The sequence below is a fragment of the Lolium perenne genome, chromosome 5 (assembly GCF_019359855.2).
Source record: "Lolium perenne isolate Kyuss_39 chromosome 5, Kyuss_2.0, whole genome shotgun sequence".
Classification (NCBI taxonomy): domain Eukaryota; kingdom Viridiplantae; phylum Streptophyta; class Magnoliopsida; order Poales; family Poaceae; genus Lolium; species Lolium perenne.
In genome coordinates this window covers 235704554-235726479 of record NC_067248.2, presented here as the reverse complement: position 1 = coordinate 235726479, position 21926 = coordinate 235704554, and the positions used below count along the sequence as shown (strand labels likewise).

The 21926-nt window shown below is 44.2% G+C and overlaps 1 protein-coding gene and 1 long non-coding RNA gene across 3 annotated transcripts; both read right to left on the bottom strand.

Moving 5' to 3' along the window:
* Positions 1 to 15576: 15576 nt before the first annotated feature.
* LOC127302316 (flavonoid O-methyltransferase-like protein Os11g0303600) lies at positions 15577 to 17148 on the bottom strand. Its single transcript, XM_051332743.2, has 2 exons — positions 16151 to 17148; positions 15577 to 16042 (listed from the first exon to the last, which is right to left on the bottom strand). Exons 1-2 carry the CDS (start codon positions 16961 to 16963, stop codon positions 15752 to 15754), a joined length of 1104 nt encoding a protein of 367 aa, XP_051188703.1. The 5' UTR covers positions 16964 to 17148; the 3' UTR covers positions 15577 to 15751.
* Positions 17149 to 17919: 771 nt separating this feature from the next.
* On the bottom strand, positions 17920 to 19275 carry LOC127302317 (uncharacterized). 2 transcript variants are annotated; one of them, XR_007852818.2, is made up of 3 exons: positions 19004 to 19275; positions 18477 to 18632; positions 17920 to 18300 (listed from the first exon to the last, which is right to left on the bottom strand). It is a non-coding gene; the product is annotated as an uncharacterized lncRNA (long non-coding RNA). The 2 variants fall into 2 exon arrangements; XR_011745683.1 differs by having other exon boundaries at positions 18477 to 19275.
* Between the last annotated feature and the right edge of the window lie 2651 nt (positions 19276 to 21926).

Sequence of the window (21926 nt, the reverse complement as noted above, 5' to 3'; positions counted from 1 at the left end):
AACATATGACAAGTATGTAAGCAATCTCAACCATAGTATTCAATATTCATCAGATCCCATCAAACACAACATGTAGCATTACATAAAGATGATCTTGATCATGATAGGAAGCTCACAAGATCTAAACATGAAGCATAAATTGGAGAAGGCAACCATCTAGCTACTGCTATGGACCCGTAGTCTAGAGATGAACTACTCACGCATCACTTCGGAGGCGGGCATGGAGATGTAGAGGCCTCTGGTGATGATCTCCCTCTCCGGAAGGATGCCGGGAAGAGCTTCAGAACACTCCCGAGCTAGGGTCAGCGATGGCCGTGATACGTCTCAAACGTATCTATAATTTGATGCTCCATGCTTGTTTTACATTAATTCATATATCTTTTGCTCATACTTTGTTGCAGTGTTATACATTTTTCGGCACTAACTTATTGACAAGATGCCACAGTGACTGTTCCATGTTTTCTGCAGTTTTTGTATTTCAAAAAAGTTGTACAGGAAATATTCTTGGAATTGGACGAAACAGAAGCCAAAGTCAATATTTTACCATAACGAAGACAGAGTCTAGAGGGGAGTCGAAGGGGGGCAGCAGGGCGGCCACACCTTCCCTAGGCACGGCCTGGCCCTGGCCCGCACCTAGGGGTGGTGTGGGCCACCTTGGACTCCACCGACATCGCCCCTCCGCCTATTTATTCATGATCTCTGGAAAACCCTGAATACCCGAGCCTCCATCCACGAAAAGTTCCGTCGCGGCCGCCATCGGAGAACCCATCTCGGGGTTCTGAAGCTCGTCCTGGCACCCTGCTGGAGGGAGAAATCATCGCCGGAGGCATCTACATCGCTATGCCCGCCTTCGAAGTGATGCGTGAGTAGTTCATCCCTGTACTATGGGTCCATAGCAGTAGCTAGATGGTTGTCTTCTCCAATTTGTGCTTCATGTATAGATCTTGTGAGCTCCCTATATGATCAAGATCATTCTTATGTAATCCTACATATTGTGTTTGATGCGATCCGAGTAATATTGTATACTATGTTGAGGTCGATTATATATTCATGTCATATGTTATTTGTGATATTGCATGCTCTCCGTTGCTAGTAGATACTCGGCCAAGTAGATGCTTGTGACTCCAAGAGGGGGTATTTATGCTCGATAGTAGATTCATGCCTCTAGTTTTCTGAAAGAGTGATAATAACTTCTAAGATTGTAGATGTGATGTTGCTACTAGGGAGAAAACAACAATATTTTATCCAAGGGTAATTCTATTGTTTACTTTACACACATTGCTTAATGCGATAATCTGTTGTTTGCAACTTAATACTGAAAGTGGTTTGAATGATAACCGAAAGGTGGATTATTAGTCATAGACGTAGTTGGATTACGGTCTATGTATGTTGTAATGCCCAAACGAATCTCATAGTAGTCATCTTGTCATGTATGGTCAATATTTTGTCCATTGAACAACTGTAATTTGTTCACCCATCATGCTATTTATCTTTATGGAGAGACACCTCTAGTAAACTGTGGACCCCGGTCCTTTCCTTTACACTGATAAATTCAACCACTGCAATCATGCTCTTTTAGTTACTGCAAAGCTCTGTTCTCTTTAATTACTGCAAACATCTCTTTCCACTCGATATGTATAATCCTTTGTGTTTAGCAAATCAGTGAGATTGACAACCTCACTGTAAGTTGGGGCAAAGTACTTTGGTTCTGTTGTGTGCAGGTTCCATGTTGTTGCCGACACCAGTAGTACACACTGCCACTAGTCAGCTAGCAACACCTTCAGAAGTCACGCCTTTCTCCTACTGGTCGATTAAACCTTGGTTTCTTACTAAGAAAAAATTGCTACTATGCCCATCATACATTCCTCTTGGGGTTCCCAAACAATGTGAAGTCGGCGTTACGATAAGCACCATCAGGCGGCCGCGATGGAACTTTTCGTGGATGGAGGCTCGGGTATTTAGCTTTTTCTCGATCAGATGAATAAATAGGCGGAAGGGCGAGGTCGGTGGGTGCCCGAGGGGCCCACACCATCCTAGGCGCGGCTAGGGATGGCCCGCACCTAGGGCAGGTGTGGCCGTCTCCTGCCACATCTCGTATCTCCTCCAGACTCCATCTTCGTTACAGTAAAACAGGAACTTCGGCTTTTGTTTCATCCAATTCCAAGAATATTTCATGTACAATTTTTCTGAAATACAAAACAACAGAAAACAGGGAACTGACACTGGCATCTTGTCACTAGGTTAGTTCCAAAAAATGCATAAAAGTGCAACGAAGTGTAAACAAAACATATAGAAATTGGTGTAAAACAAGCATGGAGCATCAAAAATTATAGATACGTTGGCAACGTATCAGTCGGCCTAACCGGGTTACGGCGATGTCGGCCTATCCAGGTTTCGGCCCAACCAGGTTACGGTAATGTCGGCCTAATCGGGTTGGTCGTTGCTTGTTCTTATTTGTATCCTCTCTATATTTGTCTGACTTGTGTCTTCTCTATGCATTGACTTTGACTTTTCTGTATGAACTGAATAGTGTCTTCGGTGTGAACCTCTAAGTCACCAACTCTGTGGTTTGAACCTCTAAGTCACCAACTCTGTGGTACCTGGGTCACTCCCCCCCGACATGCACCATGTAACATTTTCCTACAGACGGGAGAGAGAACTACTATCGGGTAGATGGTGTTGCTGAAGGCGGTAAGTGATATGTCGCATTAGATCTTCACTTACCTAGTCAAGGGCGATATGAGCGGACTCACTAAATCTATCCATAAGCACGTGGTAAACCCTTCATCATAGTCAGATTGAAGTGGCTGACTATCAATCGATATGGTGTTTATGAGGGATGACAATTGATGTCTGATCTATTGTCATCAAGTTATGGAGCTCCACCCCATACATACACATGAAGACAGAACTAGATTATCATAATCACAATTAATAGATGCTAGTGGTGAAACCAACACCCCCTAAGTACTCTTTCGCCCTATTGCAGTTTCATCCTTTTATATTACAATCTCTCTATGTACCGTTTCTACTTTACTTAGTGCTTAGTTCACAAACAGAACTAAAACAATCAAACTATTTTCACCATTTAGGCCTTACCTAGACTTTACAACAATTAATAAATACTCTCTTTAATAAATAGCGATACAAGGTATTAAGACCGCCTAACCTCTAGCTCTCCGTGGTTCGATACTCTTACTTCAAAACTAACTATAAATGAATTGCGCACTTGCATTCATCATTGACCACAATGAGGTGTTTAGAGGCTTACTGGTCATCCTAGGCTCTTCCCTTTGAAGTACTTGTGTTTGCCTCTCTTAGTTAGGCAACTCAGGAGATTCGACTTCCAACCACTGGGAGACAAGATGGCCGATACTTATTACTTGGGATGGAAAGAATATTAATGCGTTCCGTCGGGGTGCACTTATCAAATACATCATCTCCCCGCAAGGGATCTTTCACCTTACTCTACTTCGCATCCCTCCAGGGGCCTCCATTCCATGAATAAGATCGAGCACGACTTCTTATGGACCGGTACAAAGGAGGTTACCGACAGAAAGTGCAAGTTGAATTGGGAAGCGGCTTGTCAACCAACTAGTCTTGGTGGCTTGGAGATCCCACGCCTTCACAAATTTGTGAGAGCTCTTCTCTTAAGGTAGCCACGGTTTGAATGGCGTGATCCCGAGAAGATTTGGGTGGGTTTGAGAACTCCTTGTGACTTGGTTGACATGGATATTTTTTATGCCGCCACAACAAACACCATCGGCAATGGGAAAATTGTGCCTTTTTGAGATGCTCCGTGGCTAAATGGAATGTAGCCCATAGACAATACCGCCTTATCTTCAAAGTCTCCATGAGAAAGCAACGGAAGGTGTGTCAAGCTTTGCACAATAATGCGTGAATCTACAAAATTAAAATGGATGCTTCATTGACCATTGAGAACATTCGTGAGTACCTCAAGATTTGGCCGCTTCTTAATGGTGTTCACCTTCACGAGGAGGCCGAGGACACAGTAACATGGAACCTAACAACGTAAAGATAATACTCTACATCTTCGACATACGAGGCGCAATTTTTTGAGGTCACGCACACAACAATGAAAAAGATGGTGTGGAAGACTTGGACTCCTCCTAAGATCAAGTTCTTTGCTTGGTTGGCCACTCACAATAGGCTTTAGACATTGAACCGGTTTGCAAGAAGACGACGGAACAATTGTGGGCTTTTCCCGCATTGCACGCAATCTCAAGAAATGTTGGCGCATCTTTTCTCGCATTGTCGCTATTCCAAGAGGCCTTGGTGAATGGTAAAAGAGTGGCTTGGTCTTCATTTCATCACAACGGACACTTGGACCTCAGATTGCCAGCGTATTTCATGGTGGACGAGTATGTCCTGCATGGCTGCTTCAAACCGAAAAGCCATGTCTTCCATCACCTTGCTTTTTAGTTGGACTCTATGGAAAAAGCGGAACGCAAGGATTTTTTTAAAACAAGTCCACCTGCCAACCATCCTTTTTAAGATCATCAAGAGCGAGGCCAAGCTTTAGGTGGCCGCCAGTGCAAAACTTTTGGGCCTTGTATTCTTGGGAGAGTAGTCCCTTTTGTTGTACTCTTTTTTCGCTTTCAAACTTTGTCATGTCATGCCACTTCTTAATTAATGAATGGAGGCAAATCTTTTGCCCCACTTTTTTTTAGGAATGTAAAATCCCAAACATTGGACAGCTTTGGGAACCTAGGCAAAGCACACCATAAAAGAACTGCATAACTGAACAATGTATAACTGCAGTGACTTTAGATCTGAATTTCACAAAGCATGACACAAGGCTACAGAGTGTTTAACTTAACGGAATGTATTTCTTGCAGCCAAGACTGTTTTGTGCGCCTTCCTTATAATAGCACTGTGCAGGGAGGGTTTCCCAGTCCAAATTGCCAAAACACCAATAATAGTACGACAAGTATCCAATGTAAGCCACTTAAGTTTTTTTAAACGAGATGTAAGCCAAGTGACGTTGAATACTCAAGAATATGGTATGTTAGCTCAATCATGCTCTTTTGGGGGCAGAAATTAATGTTCTGCACGCTCTTGAGGTTGCCATGACAGTTATTGGGTATTCGCCTAAGAGAGGAGGGATCTTCCTCAAACTTGTCATACTTGGACTGCCTACTTACCTGAAGATTGAAGGCCAATATACTGAAATTGACGGTTTTGACATGAATATTAGATAATCTTTGCAGGGTGAACAATGTCTTCTTTCAGGAAAGGATGAACCGTGACTTACAATGACGTGAAATGTCACCAAGGAAGGAGAAGCGGCTGTCCTAGTGAGCGTTGCACTTGATCACCTCCAAAGCGAAATCTGAAGATATTCGGAGCTTTGTTCTCTATCACCTGAAGGCTTGAGCATTCATGTACATCCAGGAAGCTGAGCCGCTGCAGCAGACATGGTATCTCCAGGCGAACTATATCATTACAATATGTTTAGCTGTTCCAAAGCAAACGAACTGGAAAGAAGGCACCCTAACTCATCCCCAGTAATACGCACGCTACGCAGGTGCAGTATTTTCAGGCTTCTCAAACAAAGTTGAAACGTGGGACGTAAGACACAATTGGCAAGGCGGAGATATCGAAGCGAGTCAGGCAGATGTGTGCATGGGAAGTTAAATGCTGCCTTCTCATATGATAGTGTAAGGTCGAGTTCTTCAATCCCTGGTGTAACAGCAATCTGGAGCCAAGTATTGAGTCGACCATAAGATTTGATACTGTAAGGACCATGGAAATCAAGCCTGAGTGCCTTCACACCCGCGCTTCTGTGATTTGCTAGAATATGGCCAATATAAATCGTTGACCAACGGGGGAAGATTCCCTCTCTTGGAGATACGTTGTTAGATAGATGATAAGACCTCTCCAGCAGCGAATTTATACGCGCTAGATAACACCCCGTTTAATTCGGTCCCGTTGGGACTCGAACCCGGATGAGCTGGATGCGCACTCGCAAGCCTTGCCACTAAGCTAGCACTCAGTTCTCAGAATATGGCCAATATTGTTGTTATACTCTTCCCTAGCTCTTTTATCATCCCAGTATGTCATTCCCTTGCGTAAATTTTATTTTGACCACATTCTTTCATTGGTGAAGGTGAGACTGGGATAGCTTCTCCATGAGCACAGAAAGGCATGAGACACGCAGGCAGCCCTGGCAGCGTCTCGCATCGGCATTAGCCATTAGGTAATGTATATGGTGCCAGATTTACTGCGTGCACAAGTGGAGAATTTGAACATTTGAGTCGCATAATCAAAAGAATAAAGGAACTACTCTTAGGGAATAATATATAGTGTACACGACTTGCTTTTGAAAATGATATTTTTAAAGCTGTACAAAGAGAAAAGGGTGGCATAAGCTACACTTTCCAACAAAAAAGAAACAAAAGTTACATATACACAAGGAAACTGGACCTTATCAGGATAAGGTAAAACCGCGGGACAGGAAAATTTAAATTGGAGGCCGAGTTACACGCATCTCTTTATTTGCAAACACTTAGAATTCACATTTTAATGTTTTAAAAAATCGAATCAAAATTCTGGAGATAGCCAATGATGCATACTAAAATTATGTAAAATCTAAATACAAACTAGTTCACATTCTAGGCTACACAAAAATAACAAATTCTGACAAATTTTATAGTGAATAGTGCATATTTCAAGACTTTTGGATTTGTATTTTTTTTTCGATTTCGTATAGCTTAGAATACAAATCGGTTTGCATAGAGGTTTTGCACCATTATAGCATACATCATTGATTGCCTCTAGGGTTCTGTTTCAGTTTTTTAGAAACTTCAAAATATGAATTTTGAGTCTTTAAAAATAAAGAGCCACATGTGGCTCGGCCTTTAAAATGCCACACTCAGCGAGACACAGCTAATAAGAGAATACATATAGCAAGTGTAGTCTTTATCAGGATAACAGAGGATCGAGAACAGTGAATTTGTTTTGTGCTGACGAGTTGGCTGTAACTTCACAAAGCAAAACTACCAGTATGAACCAGGAGTTGGTGATTTGCCGCACTGAAGAATTCATTTGAACTGACATTTGGTTATTCTTCTGATTTTTCACTCGCAATAAAAGTCTGCGTACGTTATCAGCATCTAGTGACGTACCTCCGGAAGGTCTGGCAATGAGCCTTTTGCTCTTTTGCTACCTTGAGAATCGCCATCCTGTCGGCATGAAGCAATCGAGCCTTCTGCAACACAACGATGAATGCATCTCAGTTAGTTCCTTTTTTCTGGTTTTGTGCAAGAACGTGGACGACAGTCAGTAAAATTCAAGCTCTAGTTGAGCGTATATATCTTAGTAAAACGATGCAACTGCCCCCAAGTCTTGTCAATTTCCTACAATCTAACGCCCGTCAGCCAGAGAGATCTCTACACCACCCAACTCCACAAAGGTTTTTGTATGTAAACAGATGTGAGCTGAAGCTGAAAACGGAAAAATCTGAGAGGCGGGCTTACTGTGGGCTTGGATACGGCCGTGGTTCCGCTTCCGTCCCATGGAACCCCTCTTCTCCGCCCTTCGCCTCTGTCTTCTTCGATCTGTATTTGGGCGCCGGGGGAGACGTGCTACTCACGGAGACATGTGATTTTTTTATTAGGAAACCAGCAAGAGTTAAGGTAGTGGTACGGGATGGGCCAAGTGCACTTGAGCCTTGTTCGGCACTGATCGCGTAGACGGCTGAAGTAAACTTCTGATGGGCCGAGCCTATCTCTCAACACGTCCTTATTACCGCCATCATCGTTATTATTGGTGCTGCCACATCTACCGTTGTCACTATTGCTCCCACCAAATTCTCAAAAAAAAAGAAAAAAATTGCTCCCACCAACGGTCGTGTGCCGTCACCCGCCACCCATCTACCAGCAACGACCCCAATCCATCTCCGCCACCTGCACGGGGCATCGCTGCACCACCACCACACTATCCCGCCCTACACGAGGGGGCAATCCTAGTTCAAATTTGACTTTTTTAAATATTTTCGTTCAAGTATGAACATATATCACTGAAATTCAAAAAAAATGAGTGTGGACCACTGCCCCCACTCAACTCTACATGGGTCCACTTCTGACCACCACCCCGACCATCGCTCTACTACCCTCTCCCCATCCTCTCCGACAACAGTGAGAAACGACACCAACGCCTCCGAGGCGAGCCCTGTCATCGCCATTTGAGGCTCGACGGATTGCCCTCGACGCTCAATGGGCCAAGCACAAGCACTCATGAGGTACATGTTGCACCGCTAACGAGCCCAACAAGGGTCAAATAACAATTATCGTCCATAACCGCTGATTGGTAGTAAGTTATATTAAGCATGTAATATAACAAACCCTAGTAACTTTAGCAAAGCACAATACAATGAAAACAACATACATAATTAAACACCATATAACTAATATAATGTGACAACTGAATTTCATAAAGCATGCCACAGGCTACAAGGCTCCAGAACATTTAACTTAACACTTTTGCTTCACTGCTCCCTCCTTTCCCAAAACTTGGACACATCGAAGGCTGAGATAGTCCCGTGCCTCTTTGTAATGAAACTTATGAAGTGATCTCAGCTGTTGATGTGTTTCAGTTTTAGGAAAAGGGGGAGCACTGAAGCGATCTTTACACTCTCTAGGTTGACATGGTGGTGTGACCTTCACACTCTTTATGACATTCGCCTCATAGACAAGAGATCTTCCTCCTCAATCCATTCATACACAGTGAGATTTTCTACCTAAAGATCAATGGCCAGATGTTCAAATTAAAGATTAAAGATGCTTATTAGATAATCTTTGCATGATGAACAGTAACTTACATGTAAGATAAAAATCTCCAATAATGAAGGAGAAGCATTCGAATTAACAAGAATTATTGTAGGGGCCAGGACTCTTGGAGTTGGAGTTTGCCGCACTAGATATGTTCCATCAGTTTTCAATTAGCTACTCTGGTATTTCACCTGCACATAATCAGTATCGCCTTATCAGCATCTCCTGAGCCTTCGTACACTCGTACTAGATCAATTGAGATACAACTCAGTCACCATATAGATAGATAGTCCCCAATCCCCTTTTTATAATAAAACACACTATTAATTCTAAGCATCTGGGTTCACTGTCACCACACACACACATGTATGCCAAATCACTGGCAACCAGATCGAATACAAAAGACAAGCGATTTCAGGCCATACATTATCATTGCCGTCTGACAGAAACTCGCCATGGCAATACGATTAAACACATACACACCGCAGGAGGAAATGCTCCTGGCCTGAAAATAGAAAGGGTTAATTATTGGTTTGCCACTACACCCCGCGCAACACTCAGTTTTTCCACTAGAGCAGAATGGTGCTCAGTTTTGCCACTAGTCTGTGTGCAACGACTCGTTCCGTGAGTCTGCCGTTTCATTCAGGTCAACGTCCTTGACTTGGCTGTTTCAGGTGGGACCAGGCGGAGACGCATTTGAAAAGAGGACCGGCTGTTTCAGGTGGGACCAGGCGGAGACGCATTTGAAAAGAGGACCGTTGCTGGCCGTTTCACGTGGGACCCACAAGGCAACCGTTGGAGCTCAACCCCATTTAAAATCCCTGATCGCGCGGCGGAGCTCGCAGCGGTGAGAAGAAATCGACGGGGTTGGAGACGGCCCCTCGCAGAGGTGCGGCGCGGGCGACTGAGAGGGCCTTGTTGACGGGGAGCGCCACCGACGGCGGGAGCTGCGGAGGGCGCAGCCGTCTGCCAGAAGCACCTCACGGTTCAGATCCCGCGCCACCTCTATCCATGTCTTCTTCTAGCTCCCATGCCACCTCTCGGTTCGAGCTTCCGGTGCGCATGGAGATGCCGATCCTCCTCTGTCCGCGGTGCCGGGCGCCCGTTGATCGGAGGATTTCGCGCACACCGAAGAACACCAATCGTCCGTTCTACGTGTGCAGCAGCGAGAAAGGGGTAAGAATAGTGGAAATTTCAGTATTTTGTGCATAGTTTGTGCTCAATGTGGTTGATCTCTTTCGTGTGCTTGCAGATAAAATGCTTCTTCGTTTGGGTCGATGTTTTACTCCAGACGCTGATGAATCAGCTGCTAGATGAGCACGAAGAATGGTTGCCCATCTTGCCACAGACGACACGGGTCGCCGCGATAGCTAGTGCAGAAGAGACGCAGGGCGGAGCACGCATTGACAGAGAGGTAGCTTTTGAGCTAAGGTGGATGAACCAGAAGATTAGAGAGCTCGAAGATCAATCAAAAATTTGGAATTACATTTGTGCATTTGTAGGTGGTATTGTCATCGCACTAGGTTTAATGTTGACATTGTATGGAAAGGCATGAATTTGTGATGAATTTGTAAGCTTCAAATTGTATGAACTTGTAAGCTTGAATTTGCAAGCTTGAAATAAATAAATCTGATCAAAATTCGATAGTGGCAAAGATTTGGCTTTGGGCAGATGAGAAGGGTGTTTAAAAAAACGGTGAAAAATGAAATAACAAAAAAGGGTGCGGCTAGGACTCGAACCCAAGACCGCTTTGTTTGGTAGCGTGAAGGATTGCTCTGGTAACCAGTGGGGTGGATGGACAGATATTGAAAAGCAAAAGGAAGAAATCTAGCTATAGTTAGTTCTAGTTCGTGACTTGGTTTATGGTGTAAGGACGCATATGTTTGTTCTTTGTGTTTATGCACGCTGCTTAACCAAAAAAAGGGTGCGTCTTTGTTATTTCAAGCATTACGTGTTTGTGGTTTAGGTTGGAAAAATAATCAAACAAAAAAAGGTGCATCTTTCTATTTTTGCGAGGGAAAAAGGGTGCATTTATCTGATTTCAAGCATTGCGTGTTTGTGATTTTTTTTTCATACTTATATGGGTACCCTACTTATATTACATCAAAGTTCATACTTTGATCCATGTTTGTGATTTCATAATTCATACACCCTTGATATATTACATCGAAATCATAGAAAACTAAGATATATGAGATGCAAATATTGGTAGCCAGATCATCACGCAAAATAACTTAGATAAATTCGATACATAAGATGCTTAGTTCCACCATTATACGGAAATAACTTAGATAGATAGATGGATACCCTAGATAGATAGATAGATGGGTACCCTAGATAGATAAGTTCAGTGACACACGACTTGACACAACTCGACACGGAACCACATAGAAAATGAAAACGTAAAGCTAAAAAACATGACGAGCTTGACGAGAACACATCTTGGCCGCACCACCTGCCGCAGCACCTGCGCCGCACCACCGTCTTCACCAGCGTCTTCACTTGTAGTACGGGAGGCAGTGCATAGGTTTCCCGGAGAAGATGGCGTCGCAATCGGTAAATACGTTGTAGGTGGTGAAGAAGATTGACTCGCAGCCGCACCAGAAGACCTTACCGAGGAGGGCGTACGCGTCAAATCGGTTGGCGAAGGTGAGCGTGAGCAGCTTGAGGGCGACGCCTTCACGAGACTCATTGACGTAGTACATGACGGGCGAGCCCGGTGGGAGGTGGGAGAAGCCCTCGTCGAGGAACTCTCGAGTGAGCTCGATCTCGGTCCTCCACCTCGACTTTGCCCACACACGGAGCGTGTTGTCGATGAGGACGTCCGCCGGATAGAGTAGCTCCGGCCTGGTGCGCGGATGGCGGAAGGTCGGTCCCGTGTACTGCATCTTCGGAGAGGCAGAGAGGCTCGCTTGAGTGCGTGGTGCTTTGGAGATGGAGAGGAAGAGAGGCTCGCTCGTGGTGCTTTTGACATGAGTTCCTCAAAACATGTAATCTCATCACTCCAACATCATTCAAACATAGTTCAAACATGTACTCTAATCATTCCAACAGCATTCAAACACAAATACAACATTATTCATGAACTTTAGTTGGTTCCCACTCAATCATCTACAAAGCGTTGCGGCTTCTTCTTGGTCCTTGCGCTTCTTGCCACTACTTTGCTCCTTGTGATCCTTGTGCTCATTGCTTCTTTTCTTCTCCTCTTGGTTGTCGGCACCTTAACTACCTCAGAGCTCACTGCCACAACTTTGTTCGAACCTACAACAGAGCTGTACAAAACAAAGGGCAGTAAGATTGTGTCAAGTGATAAATGTACACTAGTATTGGAAAGATTTACATACCAAGTAGAACTCACAACCACAGAAGGTTGGACACCAACATTTAGAGCCTCAATTTTCTCCTCAATTGGATCATCAATTGGATCATCATTTCCATTATCAATTGGATCATCATTTTGATAATTTTGTGGCTCATCAATCGGATCATCAATTGGATCATCAATTTGATCATTTTGTGGCTCATCAATTGGGTCATCAATTTGATCATTTTGTGGCTCATCAATTGGATCATCAATTGGATCATCACTTGGATCATCACTTGTAGCCTCCACTGCATCCTCATTTTGATCATCATTTTGCTCATCATTTGAAACATCAAAACACTCTCCGAACGCTGGATCTACTGCGTTATCACAGTACTTAGCGAAATGACCAGACCCACCACACCTTGTGCACTTACGTCTCCTCGGTCCAAGTCCAGCTCCTTCGCTGCGAGGTCTTATTCTACTTTTCCTCGGTCTACCTGCTGCTCTCTTCAGAACTGGAGGGCAAAGCTTAAAACCAGGGTCCACTGGATCCCATTGTTGTTTTCCCTCCAAAGCAGGTAAGGCATGTGCATATGTGGCTTTGAACTTTGCAACAGAGTAGTAATCATGCACATACTGTTGTATGTTACCTGCTTGACCTGACAGAGTAGTGATGAAAAACAAGGCATGAATGCATGGCAACCCAGTTATCTGCCATCGCCTACAACTGCAAGTTCTAGCTTCTAAATCCACTGGATATCTCCATTCCCTCTTCTCTTTATCCAAAAATGATACCTCTGCCGTCGTAGCTGAGCAACGAGTCATGTCCATTTCCAAGCCTCTTGTTTTCTGCTTCAATTCATTCATCACGGAAGGGATTATAATGTGTCCCATGAATTTTGCCTCGGCTATTCCTGCTCGAACAAGAAATTTATGCACGTATTCTACCCTTATCTTGTCAAGCAAATCCGCCAAATAAAGACCCTTTAGTTTTCGGATCGTTGAGTTGAAAGACTCTGCAAGATTATTATGCACATAGTCAACTTTGCTCACTTCACTGAATTGGCTTCTGGCCCATAACTTGGAGTGGTGTGTTTCCAAATATTCCTTCACTTTGTCATTTTTGTATAACTGCCTCATGTGATAGTTGTGCTTCTTCACACTGCAAGTCAAAGATGCTGGCCATAAATTGTCGGCATACACCTTTCCTTTGAATTTCTTCCCAAAATTTGCAGCAAGGTGACGCATGCATTCCCTGTGCTCTACTCCAGGGAACACATTGTCCACGGCTACTTCTAAACCCTTGCAAGCATCTGTATGAATTACCAACCCATTGGGATGTGCAATAGCCCGGCGCAGATTCTGCAAAAACCAAGTCCAGCTCTCCTCAGACTCTGCCTCTATCACGCCATAAGCAACTGGAAATACAAAATTGTGTCCATCAACTGCACAAGCTGCTACTAACTGTCCTTTAAACCTCCCTGTAAGAAAAGTAGCATCAATAGCCAAATAGGGCCTGCAGCCTTCCAAAAAAACCCGGCGACAAGCCTCAAAGCAGACAAAAACCCTTCTAAAGCACTCTTTGGTCATTGTCATTCCCCTCAACGTGTACTCCACGGTGTGGTGATCAATATCTACAATACTACCTGGGCTGGTCTTCTCCACTTCACCCTTAAATGAATACAACAGTTTAAAACTTTCCTGCCAATTACCATAAATAGAATCCATAGCATGTTGTTTTCCATTGAAAACCCTCATGTATGGTACCTCTATCTTGAACTTTTCTTTGAGCTTCTTCTGCAACTCCTTTGTACCCCACTTGATGGTCTTCTGTCACCCACCGTTTTACTTCTTCAGCCACCCATCTTGACTTGGCTCTACTGATTGTTTCCTTCCTCAGGGTTGATTCCAGGCATGTGTGCCTAAAGGGGTTCACTTTGACTTGAACATTCGTGCTATTTCGCATTTTAGACGCGTGCATCCTCTATGGACAATCTTCAGTCGGACAGTGCACTCTGTAACGTACTCTGTCGCTCTTGTCAACTTCAAATGTACGCTCTGCCCTGATGCAGTATGTCACAAGTGCATTTCTACACTCACTCATGGATGCAAAGATGGTACCTTCTTCCATCTGAGAGTTTGCAGGGTCCCATTCAATAGCTGGAAGGTCTTCGTCCTCAACCTCCTCATCATCAATCACAAAAGCCTCATTGTCACACTCATCTCAGTTTTCAGCCCGACATGGCCGTCGTAAATTCTGCACAACATCAGAATATAGCCTCTCTTCATCATCGATGTATTCAGGCTCCACTTCTCTTGGGACCCTACTGCCGGTGCCCATATTTGACGAGCCACCACGTCGCCGTGCACTAACTGAAGCTCCCCTAACTGAACTGTTCTGGATAGAGCTGCCATTACGACGACATGAATCTGTCCGAGAAGTTCCAACTGCCGGCACAACCACATCATTTTGCAGCCTCACATGAAATTGCTCTTTCTCCTTATGCTTAGCAAACATGGTAGCGAGCTCTTCATCATTACTAACTTTCACCCAATCAATTCCCCCATCGTAGTATTTGAATTCCACTTCATCATGCATACCCCAAGGATATGGGCCGCAAATTACCTCGCCAAATTGTCTAAAACTCCAATTACAATCCATTGGCAACCGATAATCAAACCCTCCTTGGAATTTCTTTTGATCCTTTGCATCCACAATGAATCGCTCCCTTCTAATGTTCACCAAGAAAGCAAACCGCAATTCCATCCTAATCAACCAAAAACAGAGAGGCAATGAGCACACCAAAAGCAAAATCAAACGCAATGAGCACTCCATGTCAAATCGACTATTGCATTACACAAGAAAGCTCAATAGGAACAAGGCTTACCCCTCGGGAACCCAGTCGTGGACGCGGTGGGTCTCCGGCCCCACGCCTGCCTCGCCAAGGTCGTCGCCGCCACTAGCCATTGCGTCGAGCAGGTGGAGGGCGCAGTGGCGGAACGAGCGACTACGTCGCAAGGGTGGGGGCGAAGCGAGTGCTCCGGAGGCGGTGGAGAAGGTGTCCACGCGGGACGGCCGCGCGGTGGCGCAGGTGGTGGCGTCGCAGGTCGTGGCGGCGCAGTGGTGGCGTCGCAGTCGTGGCGGCGCAGTGGTGCCGGCAGGGCGCGGATGGTGGTGGGTGCGCAGATCGGTGTGTTGCCGTGTGGCGGAGCGAGCAGGTAGTTCGGTCTTCACCTATTTGTCATTGCGCGGTCCTACCTGTAAGATCTGGTCCCACTTTCAGTAACGGCAAGAGACGGAAACGTTTGAAGCCTGGCCGTTTGGCCTCGACAGAGCAGCTGCGCCAGAAGCGGTGGCAAAACTGAGCACCATTCTGCTCTAGTGGCAAAACTGAGTCATGCGCGGGCTGTAGTGGCAAACCAATAATTAACCCAAATAGAAAATCATGGAAGAGCCGAAACAAAGAACAATATCGATCAACCACTAAAAATATCTGATTTATTAATTTCCACCCAGTTAGGCAACAGATGAAGCCATTTGAGGGGTACAGACAAACTCCTACCACTACCAGATAAAGATACTTTAGGCCCTACACCAGCACAACAGACTTTCCAGGACCAACAAATATTTGTTGTAGTCATGCATGGCTAATTAAGGGTACAGCTCGGTGATGGACAAACACCCTACAATGGACCTCGTCTTGTAGTGACTGAACCCAGCGTCCATGAATATCTTGCGCCACTCATGCTCGTCACGCTCCTTGCCTGATGTGATTACCATCATCAGCAGATCGGACATGACCTGGCCTTCGTAATTGGCTTCAGAAGGAGACCCGACGACGACGTCCATGATGATAACTTTCCCCCCGGACTTGGGGATTGCCTTCCTGCACTCCGTCAGGATTTTCACGCAGACCTCGTCATTCCAATCATGCAGCACATGCTGCAACGAAATTCAACAGTTTTTTTTTCACTTAAGCGGGGAAACAATCAGCACACTAAATTAAACAGTTTATAATAAATTTTCACCCAAAAGAAACTATTGTTGTACCTTGAGGAACACAGCATCAGCCATTGGGATTAGACTCATCATGTCACCTGCGATGTACTTGACCACACCGTCAGCTGGGGTGGAATTGATCACGATGGGAAGATCCAGAACTGAGCATTTGATGTGTGGGAAGGCCTTGGCGATCGCCCTCGCCGATGTGCCATTCCCGCCGCCGACGTCGACAAGTGAGGTTAACCCGTCGAACACCTCGCTGCAGTTGTTGACGACGAAATTCATTGTGAACTGGGTGTCGGATGCCATGCCGGCGTTGAAGACCTGATTTATTGTCGGGTCACGGGACATGATTGTCCACAGGTCTGTGCCATGCGCCATCTTGAACGGCGTCCCAGCGGAGGCTGAGCCTTCATCGCTCTCGAACCACTCGGAGAGGTGCAAGGCCGCCGTGACAAGATACCTGTTGGTCTGGGAGAGCACGAACGGCGAGAAGTTCGTGCAACGGTCAGCACCAGCGCCTGTGTCATCGTCCACGAGGAGGCGAGACAGTGGAGTGAGGCGGTAGGTACCGTCTGCGCCACCATTTGCACACTCCCCTGTTGTCGGAAAATCAACAGTAAAGATACCTGATACGGCAAGGAACGTCATGAGGCGAGGTAGGTAGGATTTCTTGTTCTCTGGTACTGGAAGGGTAGCAAGCAGGTCAGGCAGCGAGGCGGCACCACCGCAGCGGTGGATGGCAGTGGGAATCCCGAGCTTGATGGCGCACTCGAGCGCCATGGATTTGAGGTAGCTGAAGGTGTGGTTCCAAAGCTCGGCGTGTGCCTGCAAAAGCTCCTCGCTGAAAGAAGCTGCCATTATTGGTTTTCAACAATGATGGTTTGTTAGCTGTTGGTGCAAGTGCTCAGCTCAGGGTGCCGAGGTCAACATTTATAGGCCCAGGTCCCTCGGAGTCCCTTTGACCAAGTCCAAGCCTTACCATGCAACGCTCCAGTACTTGATATGCCACTTGTCAGCATAAGGCTAGCCATAGTGCTAGTATGATAAGCAGTATCATGCATGCAATCTTGGTAAAAATCTGATGTTGCACTATAATTAATGATGAGAGATATGCTAGTGGTATCATAATATGATACTGTATGACTGTATCATAGCGCGTAAAACTAGAAAATTTAATGTTAAATAAATCCTATACACACAATTGCATTGAGATTCTACAAATAATTAAATATCATGAGATTATGATACTACTAGATGATACTAACCACTATAGAGGTAGTATCATACTTGTATCATATGGATGATACCACTATATGATATTTTGCACTATGGCCACTAAGGCTGTCCACTAGCTGGTGCGCCACGTGGATGAATAAGGACAACTTTTGCCAAGCTGGAGCACACAGTGGTTTGTCCGTTTTATGAAACTGTTTTATTTGCTAGGGGACGGTTCTACGGCGAGTAATGCATTCTGTGTCAAGTGGCGTCGCTGTTCATTTATTTTTCTTAAAGGCTTTGGATTCTGGACTGCTCTTCAAAGCCCGTACTACGAAACCTAGTTTTAGAAAGATAAAAAATATATGATCCGACTCTCTCAAATATAGCTACTCCAACTTCAAAATACCAAATGGATGCCGAATCATAGTTATTTTCATATAACATGAAGAAATTTCCGTGAAAACATAAGTTCTTCTATGATTAGTGTGATTGGCGCACTTCACTTCCTGGTGGTCACCAGGATGTTCCTTGGTAGGATGTTGAGTGTGACTTACAACCCGGTGAAAAGACAGAGCATTGCTCTAGGAGCTGAATAGTAAAACAATCAAAGCACTCATTGTGACAGAGGATAGAGAGATTTATATTACAACAATACTCTGAGAAGGTATATCAGAGAAAAATAACTCATGAGCCGAGAGGCCAATACACAATGTCAACTTTCCGAAGTTTTCAGAATGTGACTCAATGCTCAATGTTTCTAAGAACAACACCAAGTCCCTTTCTTAACATCCACTGTGGTTTAGGTATTTTAACTCACAAACAGGGAGGCGAATCCCTCCAGTTCAGAGAATTTCAAACGTTAATTTCTTTGACCAGATTTCAACAGAAGAAAAACTGTTTAAGCAAGTATCAAGTATTTGTGTCCAGCATTTACAGGATTGGCTATTTCGGTGGCCCATATGCTGGTACTGGTAGTCCTGCAGAGATGAAAATCTATGAAAATTGCCGTGCAAAACAATGTACATGGTGCACCAACAAAATATGTCTATGCAACCAAGACAATCCAAATTTGTTCAGCATGGCTACATCGAGAGAGAGAGAGAGAGAGAGAGAGAGAGAGAGAGAGAGAGAGAGAGAGAGAGCGACAAATCACCTTGTCGTTGATTTGCTCGAACTGCATCGCTTCAGCGCAGCTTCACTTTACCACTCCAGAGGGTTCGAAAGCCATGTGGTTGCTCGCCATACGTGGCGTGAACTGTCAAGCGCAGCACTCTCGCCTGGATCGGGCACGCGATCTCTGCGGTGCTTGCTAGAGATATGTACTTGTTCAATATATTGATGTTTATTCTCGTGGAAAGACAAGCAGAATACTGAACTGAAGGTCATATCAGGCTTAGTGCAAGAATGATAAGAGGACCATTAAATTTCTATGTGTCAACGCAAATGTTTGTTAGTAGCAGTAGCAGTATGTCCCATATTATAAAACGTTTTGGCAAACTAATTTGGTTTGCCAAAACGTCTTATAGTATGAAACAGTGGGAGTGGATAATAAAGATGACAAAGGTAAGCTGTAAATTAACATACAACTTGTGAAATTCAGACAAATTAGGCAACCTGCAATGTATAAGAATAATCACCGGTATGGTGATGCTCAGGACTTCGAGGGGAGAGGGGAAATACCTGTATAGCATCTCTAGTAGCACGTCTATACGATCCTCTATAAACCTTTCTTTTAGGGAGATCCTCTAAACTAGAAATAGAGGACGAAGGGTGGAGGTGCAGGTGCTGGGCCGATGGCGGCGTCGCGATGGGGGTGAGATGGAGGGTGGCGGCGTCGCGGTGGGGTGGGGTGGAAGTGCAGGGGCGGCGTCACCGTGGGGTGGAGGTGCGGCCGCGTCGCGGTGGACGGGGAGAAAGGCTGGCCGGCGGGGTGGAGCGAGATGGGCCAGGGCGTCACACGCGATGGGAGAAGTCTCTTGGTAAAACTGTGCCATATCAGAATTTTGCTTGTTTCTCCTGCTGTGCTCGCTGCAACCTTTTGATGCTATACTTTTTTTAACAGTTTCTTAACAGGAATTTTGATATGCTCCTATGGTTTGCCTTTTCCTTTTTGCGGAATTGCTTGAACAAACGGGTGCTTTCCAACAGTTCAGTTCAATTGGGTTCCTCTATTGATAGCATCTATGCTAGAGTTTTTTTGTTTTTTTGCATACATAGTAAAAGTCGAAGGACATACTCCCTCTGTTCTCTTTTATAAAACGTTTTGGCTCTTTGGTAGATTCATTCACTTTAGTTTATATCTAGTCTATTTTTAGTATGTAGATTCACTTACTTTTCTTTGTATTTAGTCTATTCTAAAATATCTAAAATGTCTTATATTAGTAAACGGAGGAAGTAGGTTCTTGCCTAGGTATGTCATCAACATCAAAATTTCCAGTATGCTCTGCTTCAAATGTTGTTTTCCGGTCTAGAGCTTCTAGTTTGGGGGTTTCATTTGGATTATCTCCTAGCCATGTGTCTGCAACAGTAAATAATAAAAAAGAAAATGATCATAAAAATAACTTTGATTATGCTATCAAAAGATTTGAACCAAGAAATTCGAGTTGTAAAGAGCAAAAAAAAGTATCATATAGATAATGCTAATAATATTTCTATGGATTTTTGTGAAGAAGTGCAATAACGCTTGGAGGAACACTTATAACCTCCTATTCGTGAAGTCAAAAGAGCAAGAGTTTATAAAAGAAAAGAAAGTGTGTTCCAAACGTGGTTTGTAGGATCATGGAACTCATTAAGAAAACCTGATTTTGATTTGTATTTAAGATGAAAAGTAGCTTTTGGAATAACAAAGGGTTTAGACATTCGCCGAAACATAATTGTTTTCAAGAAACAATAAGAGATCACAAGTTAGATTCCTTTGATATCTTGGAAACAAAGAGAGATGTTTTTCTTCGCCTTTCTGTAATCACATATTAGGAGGGCTAGACTTTCAATGGTATTGTGTTCCTCCAATAGGATTTGTGTGTGTGTGTGTGGGGGGGGGGGGGGGGGGGGTTATTTGGTAGTAATGCCGGTAGGCTAACCATTCAGAATGTGGTTACCAGGGATAGACATGTGAAATTATATGTGACTTCAAAGTCAGAAGATTTTGAATGGTTCGGTAGAGGATTATGGTGCAGCTCAAGTTGAGAAAAAACCAGAAATTTTGGTCGAGTTTGCCAAGATTTACGAGGATGGGCCTTTCCCCATGCTTGTAGGTGACGACTTTAATATCATTAGACGAAAAGAAGAGAAAAACAATAATAATTTTGATGTTTGTTGGTCTTTTATTTTAAATGCTATTATCGAAAGTCTAGACTTGAGAGAGATAGCTCTTTAAGGAACACAATTTAATTGTGTGAATCATAAATAATCTTCAGGGTATGGGAAATTGGACCCGCTGAAAAGACACATATGTTACCCAGAGAGAAGAGGGTGAATATGCGGTTTAAAACTTTTACGAGATGTTCTTAACAATTGCGGAATAAAATTAGCGTTTAATTTGTGAAACATAAAACCTATATAAACTAGGGTTCATCCATGTGCACCAACAATTTATGCTAAGTAAGACAAGCAAATATGTGATAGCAAGAAATTGTATTTAAATCAGCGTGCAAACCGATGCCACCAGACTCACAGCCGGATCAAACTGTATGTGGCCCGAATTTCCAGTGTATGCCAAAAGGCTATACTAAGCACCGGCGGCCGCCGAACTAGTTCCGGTACGCCGAAACCAAACCAACGAGGATTATGGCACGCTGATCTAGGTAGCCATCGTGTTTGTCTTTATACCCGAGTTTACTTTCCTTATGATAGCCATCATGATTGAAGTAATTATATCTTGTTTATCAGTTGTTCTATATATATCTTGTGCTATCTTGCCTTGCTTAACTTGTTGGTGGTGCACTTAGTTAAACCTAGATTATTTAGGTTTTGTGCTTGTCAAATAAACTTTAGTTTAATTTTGCATCCTTAGAAGACAAATTCGTAATTGTTTTCAAAACATCTATTCACCACCCTCTAAGCGACATATCATCCTTTAAGATGTCGACCAAGACTCGCTTGAGACCTTTCGAAGAGTCTAGGTCGCCTGACTGTGGTAGGTTTTCTCCTCGCCACAACCTTGTTTTGTCGTTGTCCGGCGTAGAAAAGGTCGGGTTTTGGGGGTAGATGAATAATGTTGATTAAGGGTTAATTCGTTAAAGGATTAGGTGTTGTTTCATTTAGTTAAGAGCGCATCAAAATTTAGAGAGAAAATTCAGAGCACAAAACAATATCCAATAAAATTGAACCTCACATGACGTTTTAGGGTCACAATAAACCCCCATGTCACCTTTGCTCAGCCATCGTCGCCGCATGCGCTACAGCCGTCGACACTGATGACCCTACCAAGCCCGCCATGCCACCTCTCCCTTTTCCTACTCAACCCTATCCAAAATGACCCCTTCATTGATCTGCCTTTCCACCGCTAACACCTCCTTCGCTCGATGGCCCCTTCACTGTTGCTTAAATCATAACCCTCGGGTACGCTAGGGCTAGCGAAACAGGGGAAATGGGAATTCAATTC